The sequence below is a fragment of the Calypte anna genome, chromosome 9 (assembly GCF_003957555.1).
Source record: "Calypte anna isolate BGI_N300 chromosome 9, bCalAnn1_v1.p, whole genome shotgun sequence".
Classification (NCBI taxonomy): domain Eukaryota; kingdom Metazoa; phylum Chordata; class Aves; order Apodiformes; family Trochilidae; genus Calypte; species Calypte anna.
In genome coordinates, this window is record NC_044255.1 from 12,742,392 (window position 1) to 12,758,896 (window position 16,505).

General features: G+C 42.7%; 3 protein-coding genes across 4 annotated transcripts; 1 reads left to right on the forward strand and 2 right to left on the reverse strand.

Moving 5' to 3' along the window:
- Positions 1-7,190: 7,190 nt before the first annotated feature.
- NCBP2 (nuclear cap binding protein subunit 2) lies at positions 7,191-10,675 on the reverse strand. The gene is made up of 4 exons (XM_008493298.2): positions 10,542-10,675; positions 10,261-10,442; positions 9,514-9,652; positions 7,191-8,970 (listed from the first exon to the last, which is right to left on the reverse strand). Exons 1-4 carry the CDS (start codon positions 10,620-10,622, stop codon positions 8,899-8,901), a joined length of 474 nt encoding a protein of 157 aa, XP_008491520.2. The 5' UTR covers positions 10,623-10,675; the 3' UTR covers positions 7,191-8,898.
- Positions 10,676-10,846: 171 nt separating this feature from the next.
- Positions 10,847-11,639, forward strand: NCBP2AS2 (NCBP2 antisense 2 (head to head)). The gene has a single exon (XM_030456434.1). The coding sequence runs from the start codon at positions 10,871-10,873 to the stop codon at positions 11,138-11,140; it is 270 nt and encodes an 89-aa protein (XP_030312294.1). The 5' UTR covers positions 10,847-10,870; the 3' UTR covers positions 11,141-11,639.
- Positions 11,640-12,166: 527 nt separating this feature from the next.
- On the reverse strand, positions 12,167-16,364 carry PIGZ (phosphatidylinositol glycan anchor biosynthesis class Z). 2 transcript variants are annotated; one of them, XR_003987906.1, is made up of 2 exons: positions 16,247-16,284; positions 12,167-12,331 (listed from the first exon to the last, which is right to left on the reverse strand). XR_003987906.1 is itself a non-coding variant. In XM_030456333.1 (2 exons), the coding sequence occupies exons 1-2, from the start codon at positions 16,362-16,364 to the stop codon at positions 14,106-14,108; spliced, it is 1,680 nt and encodes a 559-aa protein (XP_030312193.1). The 2 variants fall into 2 exon arrangements, 1 of the variants encoding a protein (XP_030312193.1); XM_030456333.1 differs by lacking the exon at positions 12,167-12,331 and adding an exon at positions 14,106-15,667 and having other exon boundaries at positions 16,247-16,364.
- Positions 16,365-16,505: the final 141 nt, after the last annotated feature.

The following is a 16,505-nucleotide window of genomic DNA, read 5'->3' on the forward strand; positions in this document are numbered from 1 at the left end:
GCTGCCTACAGTCTTTTACCACAAGAGGAGAGGAAATAGCCAAATGCTACTTCGAAGAATGGGATTGCATCCCTGTCCTTTACAGGAAGTACATTAGGCTCTTGCAGTAAACTTCACTACAACAGAAAATAAGAAATAAGGAAATGTTGCAAAACATTTAAACCTTCTCTTCAAATCTTTTTTTAAAAAAGCACCCCAGTTTTCTTGGCAAACACTGAAGCTATTCTGCATTTAACAGAAGACCTAAGGTGCTTAATTCTGGCATTCTTCAAGGAAAGTATGAATCATGTTGCTTTAATATGAAATGAACTCCCAATGTCTGGCATCGTGGGGAAAAAAAAATCAAATATTCATGCTCACTTTAATACATTGATAAGTTAAGCTGTAAGAACCAGCCTAAAGGCTGTAATTAAAAAAAAAATAAGGGAAAAAAAAAAAAAGGTTCAGAAGTCATGTGTCATCCCTGAAGATCCCTGTGCTGCTGCTGACATGAGTGAGGCCACAGAGTACAGCTCAGTGTTACAATAATCCACCAGTTCATGACGACATGATACAGCTCAGAGATCTCTGTTCCAGAGCCAGTCCATAATCTAATCAATCTGCTAGAGAAATCAAGAGATGTAATTTTTTTAAATGATAAACAGAACTCAAAAGGCAAATATACTGTGTGACATAATTGTTGACGTGTACACTGCATCATCACTCATCACCATCGTCCCTTTTCTGACATTACACATATGCAACACTGTCAGAATATGAAACTTCAACCAGAGTAATAGATGCAAAAATCCTGATTTTCACTGATATTTTGATGTCCCTGTTCACAGGTTGCATGAAGACAATAACCTCACATACCTACAGCCTTAGAAGTTCAAGATTTCAATAGGCTAAGCAGAAATAATTTAATGTTAAGGTTTATAGTACATTCAAACCCAGAAACTGAGATAATTTTGTCTTTAAAAATATCCCTTACATACATCAGCAGATACTCTGGTTCACCCATTCTCTTGCTCAATCTATACACAGTAATGTCACCAACACAGCAATGTCACCAAGGTCTGTGAATTCATCCTTCATCCACACTGGAGTAGGTAACAGGAAGACCAGGTCCTACTTGACTGCATTCAACTAATGAGTTCAGGCCTATTGAAATCAGCAGTTATTTCAGCCAACAAATAAACTGCAAACACCACAGAAAACATTTCAACATTTCACTGAGAGTTTTTATGTTATTTTTCTCATATCTTCAATTAATTCTCCAGTGAATTCTTTCGTGTGCCCAGAAATAGAATGAATAAAGGGTTGAAAAGGGAATGTTCCTTTTGTACAGACTTTCACAAAACTATTCTTACATTTTTCTCCAGAGATGGAAATGCTGTTCATGACCTGAAGGCTTCCTTTAAGGATCATAAACAGAACATTTCCTATTCAAATGGAACTAGAATTCCTAATGACACAAGGATGTGTTATACTTTTCCTCTTTCAATATCTATCTTTGAATCATGTCAGAAAAGCACTGATATAATCCATATAAATGTGGAATATCTTCCCTCCATTGGAAAGAAAGGCTGAATAAAAAATGATGCTTTATTTCTAGCTTTTTTCACCACTTCTTTACAGTTTCAGTCTCTCACACTTCTACTTTAAGTTATTCTGTCACTGACAGCAGTTGTGGCAACAATATATTCAGCAAGAAAAAAGGCTTAGAAACTAATTATTTTTAAAGGTTATTAATACAAAATTAATTTATATTATACACTCTCTAAATTAGAAAATCCACTATGCCTCAGAACTTAGAAGAAATTAGAACTTGCTTTTATAAAGTCTATCACTATACTTATATTGGACACAGTATCTGCATATTTTGGAAATCATGAGGAAACTGACTTGCTAGGATTGTAATGATACAAAGCAAGGAGAGAACTTCATTGCTAAATTGCATGGCCCACTACTGACTTCTGGCTAATGGTGAAAACTGAGAAGCAATTTTGATTTTATGTGTTCTAAAATATTCCCCAGAATATTCACTTAGAATTTTTTTTTAAACCAAAAATATCCAAAACTGAAATAAAGTTTCCAGCATCTTCACAATAACTTCAACCCAAATGAAACTCTGCATGGTTGTTTCTGTATACCCATAGAACATCCTAATTCTACTAAATCTAACAGCTGACTGTAATGAAATTCTCTTCATGAACAGAGCAGGCACCTGCCATAACCATTAAAAAAGGAAAAGAATGAGTTTTGTTACAGTGCACACTTCCCAGAAGGCAGTCACAGCACAGCTGCCTGTATGCTCTAAAGCCTTTACCCGTTACAACACTGGTCATCCTGCAACGGGTGGGACAGACCCACCCTCCTGCAAATATCACAGGAAAATATGTTGTGCTGCTCAGCAAACTCTACAGACTGAGAGTTCTTCACAATCCTGAGCACCTTCAAGCTTCAGCACTTCAGGCATACAGTTTCTATGATATGTATTGTGTCAGGACAGCTCTGGGTCTGGAAACACCTTCAGATTTGTCTGAAGATGGAGCCCTGGCAGATTCTTTCCTAGAAGGAAATAAAAATTATTTAGTTGTCAGTTCTATGCATCTCCACATGGACAACAAGGAATGCACTGTGCCTGCACCACGGATTCAGACTGTGAAGTACTCATCTAGATCAGGAAGTCAACTCACAGAACACAGAACCAGTTGTTCATATAAGTCAAAGTGATATTGTTTTCTGCTAGGGCGTGAACAGATCAGAACAAACTCAGTCTCACACCAGTTTTAGTTCATTTGAATATGTTTAGGGGAAAATAAATGTTCAAACACAGAATCAACACCACATCCAGGGACTGTTGATGGACATCATGTATTCATTCAGGCTACTGGGCTTCTTCAAATGTTTTATTAACTTTGCCTTGGTGACTATTTTGTGTCTACAATCCAAGTTACTGGATTAAAACAAATTAGCTGGAGTCTTCTCTCACTTTTCACATCCTGCAGCTTCCTGCACTCTTCTGAAGCAAGATCTTTCTCTATCAAATTTTGTACACCAAGTAATATTTGCTTGCTCTCATAACCTTGGATTCAGAGAAAAATTCAGTCCTGCAACTGATTTTGGACACATACCCCAGGAGATTTTGAATCTCTCCTACTGAAAAGCTGTGGTTACTTTCTGTGCCACTGTTTTGATCAGCCTCCCTGACTCATTTTGGGATACAACTAAGGAGTCAACACTGCTCCCACATGCCCTTTCAAGAATTCTCCTGGCATGTTAGCATGTTTATGGAGAAATAAGTCAGATAAAGTCCATTAAGGCACACTCAGTACTTTAGCACTATGAACAAAGATATCACTGAACTCAACAACAGACAAAACTTCCTTGCAGGGCTGCATTTTAAAAAACATTTCACCAAACAGTCTACCATTACTCAAGAGGCCTCTGTGCAATCTGAGTAACTTACAAATTCTCTTGAGTTTCTCTCTGGCAAGCTTGGACAACAAACACCTTTCTCCTCATATTTTTGCAGATGGAGCACTGCAAAATTGCTGTGTGAAGGCTTTTTCAAGCTAATACATAGATTTCAAAGAAAATTCAGCTGGGAATTTAAAAGCAGAAGTGCAGAGACTTTGGGACATTCCCAGATTTAATGGGAAAAAGTCCTTTTCAGTTCCTGGGAACATGTTTCTCCTCTTACTGGAAGCGGGGAGAAAAACTACAAAAAAACAAACCAGAAACCAGTCCTTTGCCAACATGCACAAACACAGCTGCCACTTACAGAACCTTTCAGTTCTACAATGCAGTGTTTTGATGCAGTATTTCAGAAACATCATGACAGTTGTACCTCTGCTAGTTCAAGGTATATTAGGAACAGTTTAATTACTAGTCACTTTTGCTTCAAGCAGAATCCTAATATGAGTTTCATCAAGAAACTGAGATGCTTCAACTGTGGTGAAATGAGATTCTTTCTAAACACTGTGGCAGAACAACCACTCAGCTGACTGCAAGGACTCACTGAGTACATGCATCGTAAAGCAAGACAAGGCTTCTCATGACATCTTGTGGCAGCTTGACAAGTTGACAGGGTTCTTGTCTTGTTTTCAGAAAAAAACCCCAAACCCATTAAATGTTGTAACCCAGTCATCATACATAAAACAAAACACATAAGAAAAAGCACCAATTGATAATCATAATAAGGTTAATAGACTAGCAACACTTCTTTTTACTTATGTCAGAAAAATTCCCCTTATAAAAATATACAGACACAACGTATAAAACCAGTCCATTGTTTTAAAGCAATGCAATTGTTATAAAACTGAAACAGATTCAGTTTGAAGCAACTCAAACTGCACATACACCACAGATCTAAAGACAAGTAGGCATTCCTAATTCTCAATACATTCTTACCAGCAGAAGATAACTAAGCTGCTGCTAAGCAGCAAAACAGCAATGGGCTACAGACCCACTGATCCTGATCCCTAGTTGTATCCACTCTGAAAAAACATCTACTGACAAAAATTAGGGGTTTGTCCGTATTTACAACACAAGGTAAAGCAAAATCTTGAAAGATTACGACATGCAACGTGCCGCACTAAACTGCTTTCAGAAACCAACTTCACCTTGTCAGGATAGAAAAGCGTAAAATTCCGCAGTCACTAGAGGGAGCCATCTAGCACTTCCTTGTGCCTCCCGTGTTTGAAACTAAAATCTCATGGCTCTGCTATGAAGACTATTCATGCCTTATCTAAACACACTAATTAGTAAATATTGTAAAGAAGGGACATCCTTCTTTGGCTGTCTACCTTTGTGATGCAGACATTGGACAAAATAACATGGCCTAAAAACACATGGACATATGGATTTTGAGACCTCGATCATTTACCCAGAAATTAGAATGGCACATATATGACTCCGCTCATTTCTGATCCAGTATGTGTTACATAAATGTAACAATAAAATGTAACAATGAAGCACTAACAAAGTGGGATCTCCGGAAGACCTCTCCAGAAGACCAAGATTAGAGTAAATTACCTATGTAGGAGAAAATGAATTATTTTTATGATGTATTTTTCTCTTAATCATGACACTACCCTAGGAACTTCAGATGCTTCATGAAGTACATGAACTGAACTCTGTGTGTATCCTTTATGGGCTGTACAAGGTGCTGGAACAGACAAGTTTGTGACCAATTTCCTTAAACTAAACTTCAGTCGAGTCTCCTTGTGCAGTGCTAACAGCTATGTCTGGAGGTGGAAGAAAGAAGTAAGGTCTCTGAGTTTTTGTAGTTCAATCAGTTTAAGATCTGAAAATGAGCAAAGGAGCTTTATGGTAGAAGCCTTTTACCTCAGCATACAACTCATAAATTGTCTTAAAAAAAAAGTAGATTACCCCCCCTTTGCCCCAAAAAGCCAAACAAACAAAACTAACACAAAACCAAACAAACAAAAAAACCAACTGTCCTTCTTTACTATGACTTCTCATCCAGTCTTGACAGAGCACATGCTTTTGATAAAAGAGCAAGGCCTGTTTCCAGTTTGCAAAATTACAGAAGCCTTGGGATACAAACATCACCAGTGCTGAAGAGCTTTCCTCTGCCTACCTGGGACAAAAAAAGAGATGAAGCAGTAACAGAGGTAACACCTGCCAGTCACAAGCTGAGACTCCACTCCAGTCTTAGTCAAACACGTGCAGGGATGTCTCCCGCCCTGAGACATGAGAAACATTTACACCATCTAGTTATCCTAAAAGGGAGAGCAGAGGAGTTGGGTGCATTACTACATAGCAGCTCTGAATATATCCAGTCCCTTGTGCTAAAGCTTAATTAAATAGGAACAGACAAGAGAAACACAACAGCAGACAATAAATTAGGCCATTACTTTCCACACAACAGAGGTTCTGAAGCCCAGGATGCAGTCTTCATCAATTTATTGGCACAGTATCTATAGTTGTATCATGGCCTATACTTACCTGAAAGTGACAAATACACTCAGCTAGAAACGGAAATAAATAAATAAATAAAAGATGTCCATACCAGTTCTTCTATCTCTAGCATAAGATACAATTTGTCCTTAAGAAAAACAAATAGACAACAGTTTATAAGACACATAGATCCTGTGAACTGCTTTCCTTTGAATATTATTGTCTTCAACTGTATAGATTAAAGCTTTCCCACAAACCATGTACATTTTTAACTGTTCATCAGTTTTGGCCTCATAAGCTTAACCTGACAAGATAAGGAAGATGAGGTGCTGGATATGAACTTAAACAAATTAATCATTTTGTCTTTCAGAATCATCTGCCTAGAACCATTACATTAGCATCAACAGTGATTGCACTGACACAACCCCAAGCAGGAAACTTTGCTGCTGCACAGGGTAATAACCTGACTAACATAAAGACCACCTTGAAACTCGCCTGCAGGGGTACACTGGTAACAGGGATTATTTTGCCAGACATTGATAATGAAAGCCTTTAGTGCCCCAGTTTACACTCTGCTGATTTTACACTGTAATAAGATGACAAATGCTGTGAATACCAATCTTATTCATGCCACAGAGACATGTAAATCAACCCACTGTGAGCCTGCACGAGAGTCTGAGGAAGAAACTGAAGTTCTCAGTGCCTTAATTTGTAACAGGCTTTCTTCCATCAAGGTGTTATCTAAGCTTCCATTCATTTTTATTTCTTCATGGATACAAATACACATATGGATTCTGTAAAAATATATAATTACGATGAACAAATATTTAGAAAAGCTAAAACTTCTATGAAAATGTATATAATCACAACCACCTATCACATTATAAAACCATAGGAGAACCTATGCTTCCAAGAGAACCTAATCACAATGAAGTGGCATGTAAGAAAGCTAGAAAAGACCCAAAGTGAAGTTTCAAAGACTGAATTCAGTTACATTCTTTGGTAAGCACTAGCTTCAGCACCCACTTCAGTATCAGTAAATGGCTTAATTTTTCTTCTGTAATCCAAGAAGTATCAGAGAAAAGAGTATAACTGGATGCTGAAAGATGTTTGGGTAAGAAACTGAATGAGACTGAATATCTAGTCAAAGGAAGGACTATTTGCTCTCTCCATTTTAAAAGACACTAGAACAAAGGATGTGAACAACAGTCTGACTACAGCTCTTTCCACTGATTAAATTAAATTAAAAAAAAAAAACAAAACAAAACTTATTAATGTTGCAGCTTTATTTGAAAGTAAACTAAGAGTTTCAGTAACATAAATTTGTATACAAAACTGATACAATGAAAAAGAAAGTTCAGAGATTTCCTAGAGCAGATTACAGGCTGTAAACTCGTAATCAAATATTTTATGTAAAAAAAGGTAACTTTGTTCTAAGTCTTGTTTGCAGATCAGCACCAAATGATCCTGAAAATCTAGTCCTACTCTCTTTGTCAAAAAACCCAAAGCTCACCCAAAACTTTCCTCGAAGTCTCACAGCAGTTGTTCTACCTTACTGTATTTCCAATTTACAGAAACAGTTCTCAACTGACTGTACACAAGAAACACATCAAACAATATCTTCAGTGAGTAAAAATCAACCTTTATATACTTGGGATTTTAAATTATTTTAAGAAGCCATGTACAACAAGGTATTTGGACAAAACTTGATGAACTGACATTTCCAAAGAACTCAAAAGTTCACAAAAAACAAATAATCCAAAGTTCTGTAACAGTTTCTTTTGATATTTCACTTCAGCAAGTCAGTTTCAAAGACCTTGGGATCATGTATTATTTTCAATCCTTATCTTAAGTACATCAAAATCCCATCATATAAACCAGCAGTATTAATCAGATCCAGAGATGGAAAAAAAATTAAAAATCTATCATCCAGCAATTCTTCTTCCCATGCTTAACACACTCTCAGCAGAAAGGCTCCTCCCAAAACTTGTCTATTTTTTACTTTAGCCTTTGTCTGAAATCAGGTTTCTCAGTCAGTAAATCCATTTTGAGAACAAATTTCTGATTATACACATGGTTCCTCAAAAGTCCCATTTCTGGAGATAAGTGCACAACTTGGCTTCATACCACAATGGTAGGCACAAGCAAGACACCTCTCTTTAAATGTTAAGGCTGTAGAGAACTAACAAACAGGAGCAAAATACTACTACTCCAAATATGAAAATAGCTGCAGCAGTTATTAAACTGAGTAACTCTTGCAGTTACTGCTCTCTGTATCCCACAAAGCAGAATGGCCCTGAATCATACAATGTCATGGGATCACGTTATCCTTTGTAGAAAATTGCAAGAGTCTGTTTCCTGCTCTCTGCTAGGCCTGCTTCCCGTAATTCCTGGGCTCAGTCTGACTTGATCTTACTGTGGCCTTTAATGTAGGTATGCTAGGACCAGCATCAAGGTAAAAGGACACTTATCCAGAAGCCCCAGAAAATGCACAATTTTAAGTCTTCCCTAGAAACTGCAAAATGTCCCTAGAAATTGCACTTCCCTTTTCATACTCTTTGCCTTTTTCTTTCATCACTGAAACATACACCAAGCCTCATTTATTACCACACTCCACCCTGTGATACCAATGTAAACAAAACCCAGTGACAGAAAAATCAAGTTTTACCAGTGAAAAAAAGCACCATAGTGTTAAACCTTTGTTCCTTATAGCAGAGTTACAGCAGCATTAAAAGACCAAAGCCTCACCTGTACTATTGCTTAAAGCTTTGCTACCAGATCCTCTGTATTAACATATTCTGCAATGCTTTGGCTCCTGGTATTAGAACGAAGTAAATATCGAACACATTATGTGACCACAGGAACATGGATGGCAGTTTCTGTGAATTTCTAGACACATAAATTGGTGTGCAACAGACCTACTTTGTGCCTGGTAACATGTACAATGCTGATTTAGTTCTCCTGTGAGGCAGATGAGTTATTCACTATTCATTGGCACTGAACAGTTTTGCCATAGCCACCTCTTCCAGCATCATAGTCTTGCCGATACTCATCTCGGACCTTATGGAGAAGGAAAAAAGGGAACCCCGTAAAAACAGAGAAACAATTTCTCAAAGGTTGTTACACCATGAGAACACAGTCACACTGAGGCAGTGGCCATAAGAAGCTAACACAGCAGATGGCAAAGTGCATCACTCAGAAGCCCAGGAGAAAGCACAAACTTCCTTTTTAATGATGTCCAGGGGGGACTCTTTAATCGAGACAGCTGAACTGAAGATCACCCAGCCTCATGCTTCAGAAGCAAAAGCCTCTGTCGCTCAACTTTAGGTAAACCTAGTGTCATTCTTTGTGTTCTTCACACTTCACATTTTCTGGGCTTATTTATAACCATTAACTCCCCAAAAAGCTTCTGCACGTACTTTCAGGGAAATACATGTAGTTACTTATTCTTACCAGGTAACATATCATTGATAAGATATCTTGCAGATAAATGTATAGTGTAGCTTAAACAATAATTTTTAAACTGATATTTCTGAAGTTAAAAAAAAGCACTGGTTTGCAAAGTCACCAATCCCTTAAAAACTAGACTGCACAGCAACTTACCTGTCCCCCTGATCGCCCACGTCCATACTGTCTACCCTCCTTAAATCCTGCATCCCAGTCTGTCCTTATGATCCTGTCATCAAGTCTGGTTCCATTGATGTATCGCATGGCATTTTCAGCATCTCCTCTGGTGTAATACCTTAGGAATATGTCAATGAAAAAAACCTCCAGGGTTCTACTTTTAACACATAGAAAAAAAGAACAGTATCAAATGAGCTAGAAAACCAAGTATTTGCTTGCCTCAGGTTCCTGCTTGGTTACTTTGAAAAGCATCCTCCCTTTTATGAAGCTATCTGGGCTGAGAAAACTGCTGGTGAAGCAGAGCAATGTGCATGAATTCAAGCACATTAAAAATGTGTAAAATGGATCAAGTTCTTTAACCATGCCCACCCTTAAAAATCATAAAGGCCTACTGCTACAGAAAGAATGAGAAATCCCATGCATGCTCCATTCTGCAAACTTTCACCATTTCAGTGAGTTCACTAGAACCAGTAACAATGATCTCCAGAAACTTGCATGCCACGAAGTAAACGCACTGCAGGGATGCAAGATATGGACTGGAACTTTGTGTGTGAAAAGAAACCCTTCTTAGGCACCAAGAATACACTGTTTCTGCAGAGACCAACTACCTGAATTGGTCTACCTAGTAACCCCCACTGAATGTGCAGCATGTTTGGCCTCCCCCGCCCAGGACTCCCACCCACACTTTAGCAACTGAGTAATTTCAGAATGCCCGCAGAAGGATACTCCACGAAGCAGAAGCCGCAGGCGGTTTTCTTCACTTTGTCCAGCCCCATGATGACCTTCTTGATGTCGCCACTCTTGCCAAAGAGTTCGTGAATCTGCTCCTCCGTGGTGTAGAAGGAGAGGTTCCCCACATACAGCGTACAGCTCTTCCTCAGCAGCCGCTCTTGGTCGTACCGTGTCCCCTGAGCCCCAACAACAGCGTTACCTCACAGCGGGGCCATCACAGGGCCCGGCCGACCGCGCGGCCCCCGCCCCAGCTGCATCGGCGGCGCCCCGCTCACCCGGAAGTGCTGGTCCCGGTACTGGCTGAGATCAGCGTAGGAGTCGCTGCGGAGAATGCTCAGCGTCCCGCCGGAGCACATGGCGGTCTGGCGGTCCGGCCGTCCCTCAGCCTCTCCTCAGCCTCTCCTCAGCCCCCCGCCACAGCCCCCCCGCTGCCGCTGCTGCCGCTGCTGCCGCTCCCTCTTCTCCACCGCCCCTCAGCGCGCACGCGACCGCCAGGCACCGGCTCAGCGGCCAATGGGGAGGCGATCCCGGCCCTCGCGAGAGCGGGCGGGGCGCGGGCGCGGCTCTCGCGAGAGGGGTCTGTTGTCGCGATAGCGGGCGCAGGATGGTGGTGCGGCGGCTGCTGTTCCTGCTGCTGAGCAGCCCGCACCTCATCCAGAAGCTCTCCGAGTCCCGGCCCATCCGCGCCGCCGCCCGCATCGCCGTCGCTGCCATCACCCGGGGGCAGCTCGGCGCCCGCCAGGCAGCGCGGGACCTGGGCCCCCGCCTCATGCGCCTGCGCGACGCCTTCCGGGAGGAGCTCAAGGACGGCGCCCGGCAGCGGCCCCCCGGGCGCGGGTCGGGCCGAGGAGGCCGTCCCGGAGCCACCTCCTGAGCGCCGCGCACGGCGGGAGGCGGCTGCGGGGCGGCAGCTGGCCCGGGATCCCGCCACGGAGGAAGAGGAGAAGGAAACGGCGACCGCGGGCCTGCGGCAGGACCGGAGCGTGACAGCCGGCGGGTGAGCGGGCGCCGGGGCCCCGGTGACGGGGATCGGGTGACAGCTGAACCCCATCGGCTTCCACCGAACCGGGCACGGGTCGGGGCTGCTGCGGCAGCCACGGTTACCCCGGCCTGACCGAAGACGGGTGGCGGAGCTGCGGACTGAGGCTGCCGTTCCGCAGCGCTGCCGTGAGCGGCTCCTGAGGCCCAGCATGAGGAGGGGACGCGTGCGGCTTTTTGCTACGGGGGATTTTCATTTCAAAGTCAGTTTACATTTTCCACAGAACTCAGTAACAGAAGGCAGACTCGCATCAAACATCATCCAGAATACTGTCGACATAATCACTTTAAGTGCTTGATATGAAACTTGAAATAAAAACAAATTGTGCAGTGGACTTTAACAGTTTATGTCTATACAACAATAATATTCTACATTGGTATTGCAGTTTTGGTACAAAAAGAGTGCTAAATGTCGGTGGTGATGGATAATCACCTATTTTACAGGTAGGTAAAAGAGATTCAGTTGCTATCCTAAAAGCACACCTTAAGTCCATGGTAGCAAGAAGAGTTTAGAGGGTAAAATGATCCATAGAGTCATCCTAATTATTAATATGGAAAAAGATACATCCATCGTATCTGATGCACTGGGCTGGTTTACCTAAGTTCCTGTATGAGACAACATACGAGACTAAGTAGTTAACCTTCTTTCATGGCATATTTCACTGTTTCGTTCAGTGGAAAAGTTAACTGGGGAGGGTGATTTCCATTCTTTGTATTACCCCAGGTGAAAAGAACATTGCAAATAATCAGAGGTACAGTTTCCAGCATTGGTGGTAAAATTAAACTTCCCACCAACAAAGACTTAGGTGTGCCTGGATGGAAAAACTGGATCTACAGTGTAAACGGTAAGGATATAGCAGGTGAGACAAAAGCAGTGTGTTTTCAGTCCGAATTAGTATTTGTAGTCCAGGTTCTCTTTGTAGCTTAATCACAGGTTACCTTTGCTGAGGTAGAGAAGTCATCATGCCATGGTAATGATGCTCCATCACATCCCTTAGAAGTTTCGAGATCCACCCCACTGAGATTGCTGGAGATCAAAAGTTTTATGAAAATCATTTTTAAAATTTAAAATAAGCTGTTTAAGAAAGCTGAAACCAATAAGCAGGTATTCCACAGACTACCAGTTGTGGCACATGACCATTGTCCTAGTGTAAGATAGCAAAAAGGAAAATAACTTGTAAAACACATTTTGCTGTATAATGCATTGATAGCTCCTTCCACTACTTTGTGAGTCACCAGGACATACATGTATGCCCTCTCCCCCTGCCTCCCCCCAAACATTCACCTTTCATTTACCAACCTATCAACAATGATGGATTAAAGATGTGTGATAAATTCATAGAGGAGACTTAACACAAAATGAGTTACAAGAGAGCAAGAGCTATGTTCCTTAAATATCTAGATTGTACATTTAATTTGGAATATGCGAGCAGATCCTTCACACAGGGATTTCTCCAGGCTTCCCTTTAGAGTCTGGCATCAGTGTCTTTTAAAAAAAACTGTCTTGGAAGACCTTAATGGAAAGCTGTGTTGATGAAGAACTGCAAGGAGCATTTCTGTGAGCAGAATTCAGACATCAGGTTTACCTTAGAGGCTTGACCCTACAAGGCATTTGCCAAATCAGTATCTCCCAGATCCAGAAGTTCATGCAGGAAAAAATGGAAATTGTTATTTGTGCCATACTACTAAGCAAATCCATCATTCTCAGCTGAAGCTCAGGGTTATTTGAATTCTTTAAAATGAGGCTGCTCTCTAGCAGAGAGCCAGGAAATGATCTGTCATTCTCACTAAGGTCATTTCATAGGGAGTGCTTCCTGAAGGGGGAGAGGGTTGCAGGGGATGAGGCTCCTCCCTCAGATGCTGCCCCGCAGCAGTGCTGTTGGATCTCTGACTCTGCAGGAAGCCGGTCCGGAGATCTGCTAGTGAAACGCATACGGAGGATCAAATCCCTCCGAGTTACCTGTCCTCTATCTGCAGCTCCTTGAACCGACTGCAGGGCCTGGAGCCACAGCAGAGGAGTGGGAGCTGCAGGAGACATAGCAGGAGCTTGCAAGGGAAGGACAGCTTCCCAGCTCAACAACAGATGGGCTTAATGCCACCAAAATGCCACGTCCTCAAGCTGTAATACGTATGTAGTGCATCCACAGGAATTAACTGCGGCAAGAAAGGCTAAACAGGAAAAGCTTGGGTTGTAGGATTTAGCACAAATACTTAGGCTGAAGCATCTTCTGTGTTCTAAATCAGATTTTGTCAAATCAGTGCTGGGGATTTTTCAAGACAGAATCACCCAAGACAATATTACAGTGCTGCTGCCTATATTGTGATTGAAATCTGGTCCAATGACTGTGAGTACGCTCTGAATTTTTAAGAGCATAAAAGTAAAACCTTACTGGGTCAGACGAGCTTTTGTTTTGTGCTGTAACCTCTCTGCAGCAGCTGAGTTAGTGCCTGTTATAACTGAAAAACAGACAATCGACAAACCCACTGTAAGTTATAAGAAGTTTCAGAATAAATCTCACATGGAAAGAGCTAAGTTTGAATCTATTTTGGTAGGCTCTGACTTCACACTCTTTCCTCAGGGAAACAACATAAGCTTATAAGAAACACCAAAAGGGCTGAATAACTCAAATATTAAGCAGGTCCTATCTAGAACTTGCTATAATACTGGGGAATAGAAGAGAAAGAGGAAAGGGAACAGAGACTCAGGGCAGTTCCCAGTGCCACTGCTTGGGCTGCAAGTAGGTCTGGGGACAGGTAGCACTCAAGCAAAGTGAAAAACTAGAAAATTTTTCTCCTAAAATCTAAAGGTGCTGCTGATCTCTGTCTACCTGAAGGATGTATAGTCCTAACTGACTTCTCCACTTTCCACTGAATAGGAAGGGTATTTGTGGTGGGTCTTCCATTGATAAGTGGGGAAATACCAAAGTCTCATTCTTGAATGAGACACCACATTTTGTAATTGTGGCTCTGACTGTACCAGGGATTATAACAAAAACGTGACAGTTGTTGCAGGTAAAAGTGTTTGCTTGCTGCTCTACTGCTTGGCAGAGGGCTCCTTCTTCACACCCAGCCATATCAATGACTTCTATATGTGTGTCTCTCTTCTTGATATTAAGCAGAGACCTGGGAGGCATGTAGGTGTGAGCAAAGAGTAAAGAATAGTGTCTTGGATGGTTTGAAGACTCTGGAGAATGCACAAGTTGCTCCAACTGAAACAGGCATGGTATCAGTCCTCCTTGATGTAAGCACCCAAACAACAGAGCCCCAAGAACATTGAAAAAAATAATAACATGTTTCCACTTCACAGCTCTGTTCTGTGACGTGCTGAACAGGACCAGTGGCAGGATGAGCGGAATGAGAAACCGAGGTTCTTGGTGACTGAAGAGGGAGAGAAATCCTAAAGGAACAAGATAAAACAGCAGTAACGTTGGATTGCCCTCGGAATGCACTGATAGCCCGGATGACCCATGGCAATGTGGTTTGACCCATATTAACTGATGGATATATTTCTTTAACATTTTAAAACCAGCACAGATGGCCAGAACATGTAAGATACCAAAGAGCATTATTCCGTTGACTGCAAAATGTGTAACTCGTGGGTGACTTCCATGCAGTGCAAGATTATTAGGATTAAAATTGTACCTTAGAAAATTGAAAGGGGTTATTACAATTTTCTCATTTAACTGACCTAATACATCAAGTACACTGCTCTTTTTAATGCTGTAGATGTTGTCTAAGCTCATGGAGGTAAAATAGAAGGTGTCGGCTGTTATGAAAACAGTGGCAGTGAAGCATGCACATAGGACAAGCTTCAAAAAGTGGTTCATGACAGTTTTAATGCTCTTTTGAGAGTCAACAATAAAACCTGTCCAGTAAAGTAAGGGCATGAGAGCAAATGCCAAAAATGTTGGCCTGTTGAAAAACCCAGCAGTGGTTATAATGCCTATGAGAGGGCTGCTTGTAGGCTCCACTAGGCTGCCATTAGACTTTCTTGGGGAAATCAATACCATCAAAAGAGCAAAGAGAAGTCCTTCAAGTGTGTTGGTAAATGTTCTTGTATAAAATACCAGAGTGACATAGGATCCAGCAAGAAGTACCAGTGCTTTCCATGGATCTGCTTCCCAAAAAGGAGCTACTCGATAAACACTATAGTCGAGTATGAAAGAGAAGATTGTAAAGAGAATGCGAGGTGATACAAGCAGGGTGTAGCTGTTGATGCAACTTGAACACATGTCCAGCTCCTGCAAAGACTTGATCACCCAGTAGGTAACTCCAGATGTCATTAATGGAAAAACAACTGTTCTGCAAGGAGAGCTGGAAAGGAACTCCCAAGGATAATAGACCTGTAGGTTTAAAATGTCTCCTATAAAGGAAGAAGAAGAAAAAAATACATGCATAATATATTTTATTCAGTAATGCAGCATTACAATTTAGTACAAAAGAGGCATCACGATGCAGAGCGGTCCCTAGGCTTTTAAAGCTGTTGTTAACCCTGAAATCCTTAGGAGCACACCGTTAATCTTCACAAAGCTTCAAGGAAAAGAAGCCTGTTATGGTGACAGAGTCTCAGGGCACACGGTGGAACAGCCGCCCAGAGCTGCTCTCGGCCCGCCTGCAAGGGCCGCTGTGCAACAAAGGGAAGCACAGAGAGGGTCCCTCAGTTCATTTATATCCTTAACACTTGCGGCACAGAAGGAAAGGGGTCTGGGAACGACGGGCAGGAAACACAGGCACGGATGCGTGAGAAACGCTCCCGTAGCGCAGCCTTACATCCCCGCTGCGCGAACGCAGCCCTGGGCATCTCCGCATCATCGGGGCCGTCCCCTCCCCGAGCGCTCCCGCCCTCTACTCGAGGCTCAGCGCCTCGCGGGGCATGTGGGCATCCTCAGAGCCAGCCCGGCCCGGCCCGACCCGCCCCTCCCGGCAGCGCCCTCCGCCTTACCGGCCATCACCTCGGGGGACTGGAAGAATTCGTCGGGGTGCAGGTAACCGGCCTGCGGCAGCAGGCACCATCCCGCCCGCAGCGCGGCCAGCAGCGCCCACAGCCCCCGGGCCCACATGCCGCCGCACCGGACCCGCCGCCGCACCGGACCCGCCGCCGCCGAACGGGACCCGCCAGGGGGCGCGCGCCCGCCGGACCCGCCGCCGCAGCGCGACCCCGGAGCGCTTGCGCAGCGCCCACCGCCCCGCGGGACCCTCCG